At 54.4% G+C, this 13,892-nt stretch overlaps 1 protein-coding gene across 4 annotated transcripts in view; it reads right to left on the bottom strand.

Moving 5' to 3' along the window:
- Positions 1 to 13,257, bottom strand: part of AGAP1 (ArfGAP with GTPase domain, ankyrin repeat and PH domain 1) — a 551,312-nt gene extending 538,055 nt beyond the window's left edge. For 3 of the 4 annotated variants that reach the window (XM_007184762.2, XM_007184768.3, XM_028167130.2), the window contains exon 1: positions 13,008 to 13,256. In XM_007184762.2, coding sequence (XP_007184824.2) covers positions 13,008 to 13,170 — 163 coding nt within the window. In that variant the 5' untranslated portion in view covers positions 13,171 to 13,256. Of the gene's footprint in view, positions 1 to 13,007 lie in introns of all 4 variants that reach the window. The other variant, XM_007184760.2, reaches the window with a different exon arrangement.
- Between the last annotated feature and the right edge of the window lie 635 nt (positions 13,258 to 13,892).

Raw genomic sequence — 13,892 nt, 5'->3', positions numbered from 1 at the left:
ATGGATGGGACAGTGGCAGTCACTATGGAGACTGGAGGAACCTTGAGCTCAATCAAAGTTCAACACCATGGATTCTAGACTCTCAAACTGAGGCCCAAAGGGACACATGTGTTTCCCAAGGGTTCCACAGCAAGTCACTGAGGCAGGAGCCTGTCTTGGCTCCCCCGGCTAGGGTTGCCTGTCCCCCTACAGTCACATAGAGTCATCAGGGCTGTGATCCTCCACGATATCATTCTGCTTCCAGGAAGTGATCATGGTGTTAACATGATCCAACAAGAAAATGCCTGTGCTCCATATCAACACACGGACTCTTCCTAAAACCAAAGTCCTGGACGAAGAGGATGGCATGCCACCCCATCAACCAAAACCACCAAGGCCCAAAGCGGGGTTGCCCTCCCAAACACACACAGGCTCAGCCATAGGATTCAAGCCAGAGCTCAATTCAAAGTGTCCCTTTGGGTTCAAGGTTGAACTGTATCGAGATTAACAACACACACTACTATATATAAAATAGATAACCAACAAGGACCTACTGTGTAGCACAGAGAACTATACTCGATATTTTGTAACAACCTATGAGGGAAAAGAATCTGAAAAAGAATATATATATTCAGTTATATATATATAACTGAATCACTTTGCTGTACACCTGAAACTAATGCAACATTGTAAATCAACTATGCTTCAATAAAATAAAATACAAAAATTAATTTTTTTAAATTTTATTGAAGCATAGTTGATTTAAAAAATAAATTAAAAAAAAAAAAAAAGATTAACAACAAAAACTGTCCTTCCGAAGCACAAGTTGAACCAACTTCCCCTGCAGAAGGAGACGCTTCACATTCAATCCGCACTTAATAAGCACCTTGTCCCCGCTGTGCCTGCACCGCACCTGGAATCTGACACCATGACACCCAGACGGTACCGTTTCCAGAAACCCTTTGGATTCCATGCCAACACGGAGCCAGCCTACGAAAACCCTGCATTCTATTTAAAATGCCTGCTGAATTATCGTCCTCTGGATGGAGAGATATACAGAACATTCACTAGCGGAGAAGCAAAGCAATGGGTATGTCAGAGTTCACTCTGAACCTTCTTTCAACTCTTCCACGTTTGAAATTTTTCATCACAATATGTTGAGGAAAAGAGATCCTCCTCAACTTGTAAACAATGTTCATCTCTTTTAATTGCAAAATGTCTTGCTCACACAAACCCCAGACCCTAGGCTGTGGGACACAGAGACCCAGAGGGGGTGCCTGCAGTCCACCCGGGGGGTGAGGGCTCCGTGGACTCAGGTGAGGGGTCTCCCTTGCCACGCCCCGCGCCACACAAAGCGCCCAGGTGTCTATACCAAAGAGTGGAGCAGGGTCCCATCTTCCCGGATGAGGGAGACTGCACCGCGCTGAGATTCCTTTATGTCCAAGCAGGTGACCTGGAAACTGAAAATCCCAGAAGTGCACCCCTTCAACCGGCATCCCCTCAGAAGGTAAAGCTGGGATTCTAGAAGAAACACAGGCTCTGATGTCTGAGTCTGGAATTCTGAGCCACTTCAGAAAAAGCAGCACTGCCACAAAGTCCAGACCCAGCTCACCATCCGGGCAGGGTCCCCAAGACGCACAGACAGAAGCACAAGAGCCAACTGCCCGTGATCTGAGCTCCTACCACTTCCCCCCCACCCCACAATTCTCCTGCCAAGCAAGGAGTTGAGGGAAAGAGTTTGGGGCTTCGGAGGTTTGGGGGCGGGGGGGTGGGACTCTAGATTTAGAGAGCAGGCAGGAAGAGATAGATATATAATATTTTTATACCCCAGCATAAGATGACCAGAAGAGCAAGTCCAAATTGAGAAACCTGGGTAAAACTGAAATTATTCAAGTGAAAAAAAAAAATAAAATAGAAACACACTTTTTTGTGTGAAGACAGTGAGATTTCTTCGGGCAGAGACGAGAGTTTCCAAAGGCCTCCTTCGGAAGCGAGATGCCAAGATGCCCGGTCAGCGACCCCCCGCCCCAAATGGCATTAGCTTCCCATCTTCTGGGGCTCAAACAGCGCTTCCTGCAGGAGCTCCTGGGCTCCTCAGGGCACCCCCTCCAGCCCTCCCAGCCCACTGCACACCCGACCCGAAGCCTGTGCCTGCCCTGACCTACACAGCAAGCAGCCTGTTCGCCTCCGCGCTCCCAGCACGTGGCTCTACAAGTCTACGGATTAAAGCCATCAAGTGAAAAAATAAATACACACCTAATAGACAGATACGGTATAGCGACAGAGACAGAGACAGAGACAGAGACAGAGAGGGAGACACAGACACAGAAGAGATTTAGGCACCAGTCCAGCACCATGGGAAACATGCTCTGGGGCAGGCACAGGTGGCCAGGAGACGACCTGGCTGGATGAGCAGGACCGCAGGGCCACCAGAGCCCAGGCTCAATCATACACGCCCCCCCGCGGACTGATTCAGCTCCTGGAGAGCAATGCACGCTAGCTGTACTCCTAAGAGGCTGCCGTGCCCCTCAGACACCCAGTTAAGATTCTGCAGGGGAGGAACTGGCTGCCGTACATCCCAGATGCCTGCCCCTCAGCCTGGGTGACAGACGGGCGTGACTCGTGAATCTGTACACCCGAGCCCACCCTGCAGGGGCAGGGTCCTCCCCACCACACATCCCAGGGAACTGGGTAACGGCCCTGCTGTGGCTGAGCACCCCCCGGCCCACACCTTAGGGCTTCCAGGGCCTCTGGAGGTGGAATCCCCCAGCACAGCCCCACTCCTGCGTTCCCTGCGTCAAGCTTCGCTCCCTCCTCCCGCTCCCTCCTCCCGAGACTCACAGGCAACCTCAGGCCTGCACCTGCATCTTCGGGGGCCCATCTCTGTTTCCCTGCTCCCTTGCCCAGGCCCCCACCTCCCCTTGCAACAGCCCAGTTTTGTTTTCTTTTTTAATTTTTTTTAAATTAATTAATTTATTTATTTATGGCAGTGTTGGTCTTTGTTGCTGCACGCGGGCTTTCTCTAGTTGCGGCGAGCGGGGTCTACTCTTCGTTGCGGTGCACGGGCTTCTCATTGCAGTGGCTTCTCTTGTTGCAGAGCACTGGCTCTAGGCATGCAGGCTTCAGTAGTTGCGGTGCATGGGCTCAGCAGTTGTGGCTCATGGGCTCTAGAGCACAGGCTCAGTAGTTGTGGCACACGGGCTCAGTAGTTGTGGCTCGTGGGCTCTGTAGTTGTGGCTCGCGGGCTCTAGAGCACAGGCTCGGTACTTGTGGCGCACAGGCTTCGTTGCTCTGTGGCATGTGGCATCTTCCCGGACCAGGGCTCGAACCCGTGTCCCCACTGCGCCACCAGGGAAGCCTGACAGCCCAGTTGTGGACCCTCCCTGCCACTCCCCACCACCACCGGCCGCCACCACCATTTCTATCCTGCCTGGTAACAGCCGAGCATCACAGCACAACCCTTTCCAAATGGAAATCCATAATCTGTAATTTCCACGGCCCAATAAATAAAAGTGCTCCCAGCATGCTCTCTGGGGCTCACCGGGCTCCTCTCCATCCTCCGGCCTCTCCTCCCCAGGTCCCCGCAGGCTGCAGAGAATGGGTTCTGGATGTTCCACTCCTATTTCCCACCCGCCCGGAAAGCCTCCACTGCCTGATTCCCACCCAGCTTCCAAGTCCAGTTAATCCCACTCCCCTCCCCTGCATCACACCACCTGCTTATCCCAGTCTGGACCAGTGTGGCCTCCTGGGCTAGGTCCGACTGCACTGGGAGAGGGGCTCCGAGCCCACACGTCTGCCTGTACCCCCAGATGCAAAGAGAGCGCTTTGCCCACTATTGGTGCTCGATAAAATCTGGTCTACTGATTCTCATACTGGCCACTGCCCATACTAAACAAAGTGAGGGTAAACCCGGCCCTCCCCACCCCCATCCCTCGAAATAAATATTTGCATTTGTACAGCCACTGGAGACGTTCACACAAGCACACACCCCACTCTCTCTCTCAGGCCCTCGGGTCCTTACCAGCTTCCCGGGTTTGGCCTCCTGAACGTGGCCTTTGTGGAGGGGGATGGGCGGCTCCCAGGACACAGCCGGAGGAACAAAGAAAATAACCCCTTGGGAGTAACAGAGAGTTGGCAACACTTCGCTGATCTTTTTCCCTTTTGTGTCTCCGCGTAATTGCTACGGACCACAGAGACTGAAGAGCGCTAATATGTAACCATTAAGACCACAGATCAGTTTGGATGGGGAGTACACAAGGAGTTTCCCTTCCGATGCCAACAGAGACGCACAGGTCACCTAAAACCCGGCGCCGAGGTGTGAGATGGACTCGGGGCTGGTCTGGGCTCAGCCAGGAGGACCTCCACTGACCACTGATGTCGGGCAGGAGCCAGGGAGAGCCGAGGGGACCCCGTTCCAGCCCCGGGGGAATAGCGCCATCCGCAGTTTCAAGGAGAACACTTCCTGGTGAAGGATTTCACTCTCACAGCTCCACTTACAAAGCTACACTTATTCCACTAACGGGGAATGAAGAGCCTATAGAATATCCAGAGCTAAGAACCTAACGTCTAAGACAGTGCCGGAAACGTATTAAGCACTTGACTCTTCGTTTCTGGACACACGGCTGGAAAGAAGGAGCAAAGGACAGAGGCAGCAGGCAGCCACGTCCTGAGTGTCTGCAATGAGCCCTGAACAGCAAGGAAAAGTCTCCAGACGGGGGCCACCAACGGAGCGGGTGCAAGAGCAGCTGCGCTGACCTGCGAGAAGGGGTAACAGGACGCAGCGCTGGCTCCCCGGCGTGCACCCCCCAACAGGAACGGGGACACGTGGGCACCAAAGGCACGGCAGCCCTATTCCCACCAGCCCCGAACACGAAACCACCCGAATGCCCATCATCGGGAGAACAGGGAAGTAAACGGAGGCAACCAGCTCCAACCACACGCAATACAGATGAGTCTCGCCCTGCGCTAGCCAACTCAGGTTTTTTGATCTGGATGCTGGATGTACCCATGTGGTCAGTTTGTGAAAACGCCCTCCCTTATGACCTGGGCTTCCTTCTGGATCTATGTTCTATGCCAAAAAAAAAAAAAAAAAAAAAAAAAGAGCTCAAAAAAACTAGGGCGTTTGAAGTGGTCTCAATCCCTCCAATCCCAAACTCCTAATAGTAACATACGGAAAATCAGAGATCCAGGCTTGATCGTCGAAGCTAAAACTGAAACAATTGTTTGTCTGTCTGAAATTAGGGTTCACCAGCCTGACCTGACAGGAGCGGGGTCAGGACAGGAGGAGACTGAGTCACTGCTCACAGCAGCACCCAGATCTTTGGAAACCACAGCAAAGAGCAGGCAGGCAGGCCCACGAAGTCCCCTCCCTGGAAAATAGGCCAGTTCTCCCCTCTCAGACAAGGACAACTGGACACACAAACAGCAGACTCTCAGGGCAATCCGCTCTCTCCAAATCCACTTCTACTTCATTACAAAAGGGAGCCAGTAACTACCACATCTATAAGACCAAACCTTGCTGACGGCCACCATCTGCCCTCACACAGAGAATATGAAGGAATAAAAACTCTTTCAGGACACTAAGGTGGGTCTTGTTTTGTTGTAGGTACTCATGAAAAAATTTTTTTTTCTGTCGTATGCTCAGTACTGCTGGTAGACTATGTCCATATCACCTCAAACTCATTGAATGAAAACTAAATTCACTGCCTGGAGATACCGTTCCCCCTTTAAGACTATTATCTGAGGATCCGGTAACAGTAGCTTTGTGTGCTAAGCTGGAAAGGGACATGGTTGTCTTTGCAAGAGCCTGCTGGATGTTGACATTTCTAAGACCAAACATAAATCGTTTGTGAACATGGCCGGTAATTATTTGGAATTCTTCTCCCAGAACCATGAAAAGTGTTTCCCACCCTTTCAAAAAAAAAAAAAAAAAAGCAGCTTCTAACCAGGACGCTAATGACCACCAGACGGCATAGGCAGTTTCTGAAGATTCACAGTCGCTCGTGTAGAAACACTGCACAAACACTCCAACACCGCAGCCCAAAACAAGACAGTCCGCATCAAACAGCGGGAGAAGTGTGACATCTGCAAAGGAGCCCCTGGTTAAACAAAAACACCAGTCTGCTCGCAGAGAGCTCAGGGTGACCACCTGTTCAGGGCCGGTGGCGAGTTCTGATTAGCAGTGGGAGACACAGTATCAGAGCGATGACAGCCCCCGCTCGGGCCCTGGGCCCAATCCTCCGGCCTATATTTAGTCCACTCTTTGTGGAAATGTCCCAACCTCGCACACAGACAAGCTCTTTGGCCGGTTGCTCAAAGGGTCCAGTAACAAATCTCTTCTGCTGGGGCAGGTACCTTCTCTCCTTCCCTCCCTGGCCGCCACATGCAACCAAGACAGACCCACCGGCCTGGGTCAGTCGTGAGCAGAGAGCACAGGGAGGTGGAGGGGTGAGACCCACTGCAATGCCAGCCCTGCCCCCGGATGGGTCATCACCGCGACCCGGTGTGCAGGCTTCCCACACCACAAGATGGGAGCCAACGTCCCCCTCAGCCTCAGAGGCCCACAGCTCCCGGAAGGACGGGGCTCAGGGCAGCACACACCGGGCCTGGTGCTCAGAACCCGAGGAAAATCACAGATGCTGCAGAGATTAGAGATGAACATCTGCAGAGTACATTTTCCTTCTCAGAGAAAGGTACTTAACAAAGGGTAGGAATTATGCGGCTAAGCACCAGATCAGAACCCCCAACCCTGGATTTTAAAAATAACTCAGCCTGATCCGCTTTGCCAAACTCAAATCACTTAGGCGAAGGCCTCAAAGAATCTGGAGTGTTGGGCAGGGGGTGCGGGGGAGGGGTGGGGGACACGGGTTTGCTGGAACATTGAGAAACAAGAGACAGGACCAAATCAGTAGTTCAAACAAGCCAGAGCGAGATGCACCAACTGTAAACACCTGCAGGGTACACGGGAAAAAAGGATGCAAAATAAGAGATTTTAGTCTTAACAAAATAAAAACTCAGTTTAAGACAAAAAAACCAAAAAAAAAAAACCACCAACAACAACAGAGGTGGTAGTAACAGGGCTCCAGGTTCTGCTGTGAAGGTTCCTGCAGCTGCCAGGGCTGCTTCTCCCTTCTGAGTCACTTCCACCAGGCTCCCCACACAGCCTTCTTAAGCTGCTAATAACATACAGCTCCCCTGTTTAGAAACGCTCTTTTAGCTGCACAACAAAAACAAAATGTATCACCTGCCAAATTATCATAACAAGTGAATATGGAAGAACCCCACTTAAACACACAGGAGACTACGCTAAACATCAACGAACGCGGAAACACAGGAAGGGAAGTCCACAGAGCCCCGGGCTGGGATTTACGGTCTCCGTCCCTAAGGGATGCCCCTGGCAATGTCCACCACCCACCAGCCACGCTCCTTGCAGGGGGCTCAGCGTCAGCACCGTGGAAGCAGAGTGAACCTGGACTTGAACCCATTCGAACCTGGGCTTCAGGGCCTCCTCCACTGCGTTTAAGCTGTGTCACCAGAAGCAACGCCCTGGGCTGCTGTCACCCACAGGGAAGGACAGGAGGACGCCCCTCCGCTGACGGAAAGCACCGCGCGGAGCCCTGGCCCAGAGACGACGCCCAGTCCGCCACCGCCGGAGCTCCCTCCCCTCCCCGGCCATGCTTCTCAAAGTGCCGTCCCTGGACCGACACCACCAGCATCCTCTGGAAACTTGTCAAAAGCACGTTCTCAGGCCTGCTCCAAACCTACAGAACTGGAAACTCTGGGGGCAGGGCCAGCAACCTGTTTTCCGAAGCCCTCCATGTGATTCCACTGCGCGCTTAACTTCGAGGACCAAGGCTCTCAACGTTCCACTGAAGATACTACGTCAGCCACCCAGCCTGTCACTCATCCATCCCTATCAACGGTATCGATGCTACGTCTGAAATTCACTTACACCCAGGAGGAAGAAACACCACCCTTTTGCCGAGAGCCAGGTTGAAAAAGTTGCCAGGATTAAGCAAGCACATCTTTTTCTTCCCCTACATGCACTAGAGAAAACTTCATTTCCACCCAAACACCACACAGCATTTAGTTTCCACCCAGGCTAATCCACCAGACCCAAAAACACCCTGGCCCTAACACCTGTGCTCTTGTGACAACTATCAAAACACCGTCACTTCTGCCAGAGGCTCAACATTGTTCAGATCACCAGTGAGGGGCAAGAGGACCCAAACGCCAGAGAAAACGTGAGCCCCTCTGACAAGTCACCCGCGCGACAAACAATTCCCGGGCCTCCCCCGAGGGCCAGACACAACACACCGCATCACTGAGGAGACAGAACACAAGCACGACCTGATTTTCCTCCAAGGGCCCCCAGTCCTTGCTGGGAGCTGGGGCCTGGGACAGACAGGGAAGATGCTGACTTCAGCCAGGCTGAAGGGACGCCCGGAATCTGGAAGGGTCGGAGGCCATTAAGGTATGAAATTTCACCTGGAAGTGACGGCCCGCCACCCGAGAATTATTTTGAAGGAGGAGACTGTGACACTCATACCAATAACGAAAAGGCCCCAAACTTACAGCTCGTATGAAGCCTGAAAGATTACGAACATGGCCAAGAGTGTCCAGGAAGGGTTATGCTCATTCACGGCAGGAAGAAGGGATTTGTTCCTTAAACACACACACCTGCCCCAACCAGATTAAATAAATTCTTACGGGCAAACAACTCTTGCAGAAGTTCTGCCGAGGTAAGCAACCACACAGAGAGCGCAAGGCTTTCGGTTAGTGGCGGCATCCACAACCGCTTCCTGTCTTGGGTAAAGGGGACACGTGCTTGGGATGGTTTGTACACTCAGCCTGTGGGAACTATGAATAACCAAGAACTTCATTCCTAGCTCAGAAAGGGCTAGAGAGCCAGCGATGAGGTTGACCAGCCCAGCCCATCTCTTTCCAGCAAGTTTCCCACCCTTTCTGGGCCTCCAAGGTGGCATCTGTGTCATGGAATCATCACAGGATGGACTGAGATGACGCAGGTCAAGCACTCGGCGCTCTGCTGTACACAGGTTCTCAACAGAGCTGCTGCATCGTGGGATGAAAGGGGCTCCCTGCCCCATCTTCCCAGGCTCCCCAAATGCCGGGGCTCAGCCCTTCAACGCCCCTGTGTAAGTGCCCTGACCAGGGGTGCCAGGCGGAGTTCTCTTGCCGAGCACTGGGCCACTGTGACCTCCCCAAGCCCTCCCAGGAAGCCACGCAAACCACCGGCAGGGCCAGTGGGGAACTCGGTGCCCCCCTCCCCGAGCAGCTGCTTGGTGAGAGTGGAGGCATGAATGCTGGTTAGGGGCTCGACCACGGGCCGGCTGAGTGAGCTGGCCGGGTTATCATTTGCATCACGGTTCTGCGGCAGGCAGGCAAGCTGAATTACAAGGTGCAATGGCTAACAGAGGCTTTACCCGTACTAGAAGAACAAGCTTTATTTAACAAGAAAGGCAGCTGACTCATTCACCTCAACCCCATCAACCCCAGGTGGGATTTTTAAAGGAGAACTGGAGGGGGGACCCTAGGCAAGATGCTTGCTCACCCAGGAGGCAGGCTGGTCCCCGTTCATTTCCAGGCATGGAGGACACCCAGGGTGCTGGCCATGCCCCTGGGGGACAGCCCAGAAATCTGACCAGGTCAATCTGAAAACAACAGGCAATGCTTCCTTAAACTCCAGAGATTGGAGAAAAAAAATAAATCTCTCAAATTCCGAAGTAAAGATTTGAAAAAACACTTTACTTTTTTCTTTTCTTTTCTTTTCTTTTTTTGGCAAGGTCATGTTTTAAAACAGGACTGAGAACTAAATCACATTCCCCATGCTTTCAAGCAGGGTCACAGACCCATTCAGATTTGGGGATCTTGGTGAGCTCTTTCGACTAAAATATATACAATTCGGCCCATCATTAAGAGACTTTCCAGTCCAGACCCTCTTAGAATCGCTGTCAAATAAGCATTAGCCGAAACACCCTCCCCTTTGACAAGCCCACTCCTCACTCCAACAGCCAACAATTCTTGAAAGACTCCGGAAAACAGGGAAATCTTAAGTAAATTATGGCAGAGTCAAACGCTGGAATATTACGCCGATGTGAAAAATCGTATCTTTGAAATTGTTTCATAACGTTGAAAAGTGCTCACTTTATGCTAATCAGGTAGTTTTGTAAGTATGACTCCAACTTTGCGTAGGTACACACAGAGGAAGGAAAAAAGCCTAGCTGCATCTCCTCTAAAATGCAGGCAATTTTCTGTTTGTTGAGGCAAGCGATGTTTAAACCATTTGTTATGACGTGCATATACTTTCCTGATTGGAAACGGTCTTATCTTAAAATTCAGAGAGGTTTACGTTTTGCTACTGTACCATCCTCACCTGCAAGGTTCAGAGGTAGGGGCAGATCTGTGTGTGTTTCTTAGAGGTACTGTGATCCTCTGGGCGCACACTCAGTTACAGCACAGAGTTAAATGCGTCTGCAGTCTCCGTACCCCACGGCAATGCTCTCCTACTCGGTGTGAGTGAAGAACCCATATCCTACACAATTGCACAAAACTGTTTCTGCATGCTTCTCTCCTCACAGGAAAAATGTCATCCTGCCACAATTGAGCAATCTTCTCAATTTCCAAAATATCAATGATGTGGATATAAATCACAACCGTATCTTAAAATTGGTAGTGTGTAAGAACATTTCATTATAACAAACGAACTTATATTTCATTAGGAGGGGCATTGTAACAAATGAACTTACATTTCATTAGGAGGGGCATTATATTTCTTTGGGGGGCTGCAGACCTAGGTTCAAAGGATCCTTTGGTTCAGACCCGACTTTGACCTCAGTCACACGTTCAGGAGGTCATTATCCTTCCCTGAATGAAGCTGGCCCACGTTCTCTCACAGGGTTGGTACAGCCCCACATCCAGCTTATGAATGCAAGAGCATGCTTGCTAAAGTTCTACACAAGTAAAAAGTGGTATCGTTGTTAATAATAATGCAAAAAACAGAATCATATTTGAATGGTTCTTAAGCCTCATTAAATTAACCACAGCCCTGACACGATATAAACATTCCTTTTTCTAACAAAAAAATAATAGCATTGCCAGAGTCCCAAGCAGGATTCATCACTGATTATGCATCTTATTAATGATAACAAGGTTTCTAGCCAAGAAGGGGTCTAAAGTCTGACATAGTACAGGTAGACAGCAAGCTACCAGAAACCACCATCTAGGAACCACACAATGTTTTGGTTTTTTTAGGAAAGAAGGAAAAGAAAACAAAAATGAAACCACATCCTCTTGCTAGAAAATCAAAATGCTTCGCGGGGGGTGCCCGAGACCCCAGAACTGGGCTTCGCGATGGGAAATGAAAACGAGGCAGCATGAATCACACTCAGCCAGAGGTCTCTGCACAGAGACTAGGTGCTCTCCGCCAGGTGCTTTCAGTACTAGTCACCAGCTTTCAAAGTGTTTCATCATCAGACTCCTATGGATGCTGCCAGAGAGCTGCAGAGAGACAGCGGAAACAGGCACAGGAGCCCTTCACTTGGGTGGCCACGGAGCCAGAGCCCCGGCTCTGGAGGGACGTTTCTGCAAGCTCACCCAGCATCAGCAGCCACGTGCCGGTCCCGCGGCCTCCCGCGAGTCTTGTCAGAGCCACACTGCAGCCTCTGCCTCTCGAGGAATCTGGAAGCATCTTAAATCGCCAACAGGGCGGCCAGGTGCTCTGAGAGCCAGGCCCACATAAGGCTGGAGCGCTGTTCAGACCCTCCCCGGGATTAGCAAGTCCCCTGTGGATGCAGGCGGCCAATGAGCATCCTGGCCGGGATGCTGTTCAAGTCCACGGGGCTGCCAAATGCCAAGAGGATCAGCACCGCCACATCCACCTTCCCCACCTAACTGGTCACGCGTCAAACCAAGACACTCCGGGGTGAGCAGCTCAGGCAGCACAGTGCCAGAGCAAGGCTCTCCTGAGGCCAGGGCCCCCTCACCTGCAGATGGAGGGGAGCGGGGCGATGCCTGCGGCTGGGCTCCCGACACACTCCTGCCAGGCCTTAGAACCTTCCCAGTATTCCTCAACTGTGGCCAGAGTGGCTTTTGGTCAGAACAGTTCTATATTATGGACAACCCACCCTTCAGTTCTTTGACCATCATTGGCCAATGGCAGTGAGAAGGGAAGCAAGGGAACAAACCGGAAGCTGAGTAGCAGAGAAATAACAGCCATGGTAAACGCGAGAAAGCACAGGCCCAGGAGAGGCAGAACTCGGCTGCAGGGCTCCTTAGGATCACTGCCTCGCCTGACTTGCAGGAAGGGTGGGTGGCCTCCCAGTGCCAGGTATGTGACAGTGAGACGCCCCCCAGGGAGGGTTCTTCTGATGTGACCCAGGACTTTTGGTAGAAAACACGCCTTAGAGAAAGCCAGCTTCTGCACAGGGGCAGGTGGACCAGCACCGGGACACGATGCAGCCTGCAGCGGGGGCTGGCTCTCCGCTCCGGCTAAGGTCAGCTCTCCCCACTGTGCCCCCGAAATGGCCAAAGACGCCAAAGGGGTTGGCCCTGCCCGCCTAAACACCCCAGCCAGAGCCTCGCCCCCAGCAGCAACACTTCTCAAAACACCTCTTCAACGTCCAGCAAGACGCTCGGCCCCAGCCTGGTAACCTGTCGCGGTCCGGTGGCGCCAACCCCTCCGGCTGCCCCGGGGCTTGGGCTGGGCCGGGTCACTCGGGTGGCCCAGGACGCGGCCACACGAAGCCACTTTCTCACCGGAGACTCTACTGCCCATTAGCACATTATCGCCGGCGATCCATCTTCCCTGGCAGAGCTGGCGGCGCGCTCGCCCGGCCCTCGGCCTCCCCCTCCGCTCTCGCCCGGCCTTGCGGGGTGAGAAGCACCGCAGTGCCCACTCGGCGGGGCAGCCGCGTGCCACGGCCCGGCGCGTGTGTACACACGCACGCACACACACGCGCGCGCCCGCTCCCCCGCGCCTTCCAGAAGCCCCGCGGCGGCCCGGCCCTCACCTTCGATGGCGATGACGTGCTCCCGGATCTGGTTCTGCAGCACCGGCTCCTCCACGCGCTCCAGCAGCTCGTAGATGGAGTAGATGTTGGGGTGGACCGACTCGAAGCGCTGGATCTCGGCCCGGATGGCAGCCGAGTTGGCCAGCTGCTGCTGGTAGTTCATGGTGCAGGCACCGCGCCCGGAGCCGCGCGCCCCCCGCCGCCGCCGCCGCCGCCCCGCGCCCCGGGGCCCGCGGGCCGCCGAGCCCGGGGCGCCGCAGCCCCCGGGGAGCCGGGCCCGCCGGCGGCGGGCGGAGGAGGCGCGAGAAGAAAGGAGCGGGCGGAGCAGGCGCGGGGCCGGCCCGCCGACTCAGTTCATGGCCGGGACGCGCGGCCGGCGGGCGGGCGAGCGAGCGGGACCCGGCGCCCCGGATCAGCGGGCCCCCATGGAGCGCCGCGGCGGGCGCGGCCGGCCCCGGAGGAGGCTCGCTCGGGCGCCTTCCTGCGCCGCAGCCGCCTTCCACCCCTAGGCGCTGCCCCGCCAAGCAGCCATTAAAGCCCAGGCAGCTGCCGCGCTCTGAGCGCCGGGGCCGAGGGCCGGCCCCCGGGCAGCGGCCGCGCCGCTCGGGGCGCCCGGCCGCGGCGTGGGTCCGCGCGCTGCGTGCTGCGCCGCCCGGCGCGCCGGGGCCCCCGCGCCGAGCCCGCCGTGCGCCGCCCGCCGAGCCGGGACCGAGCCGCAGGCGCCTTGCAAACCGCGGAGCCCGCGCCGAGCGCCACCCGCCGCCTGCCCGGCCAGCCCCCTCCCTGGCACGCAGGGCTCCGGCCCACGTCGGCCCCGCCTCCGCCCGCGCCCCGCCCGCCCGCGCGCTCGCCGCTCGCCGCCCGCCGCCCGCCGCCGCTGCGTCC

The sequence above is a fragment of the Balaenoptera acutorostrata genome, chromosome 8 (genome assembly GCF_949987535.1).
Source record: "Balaenoptera acutorostrata chromosome 8, mBalAcu1.1, whole genome shotgun sequence".
Classification (NCBI taxonomy): domain Eukaryota; kingdom Metazoa; phylum Chordata; class Mammalia; order Artiodactyla; family Balaenopteridae; genus Balaenoptera; species Balaenoptera acutorostrata.
The sequence above is the reverse complement of the archived record's forward strand: the minus strand, read 5'-3'. Positions and strand labels throughout refer to the sequence as shown.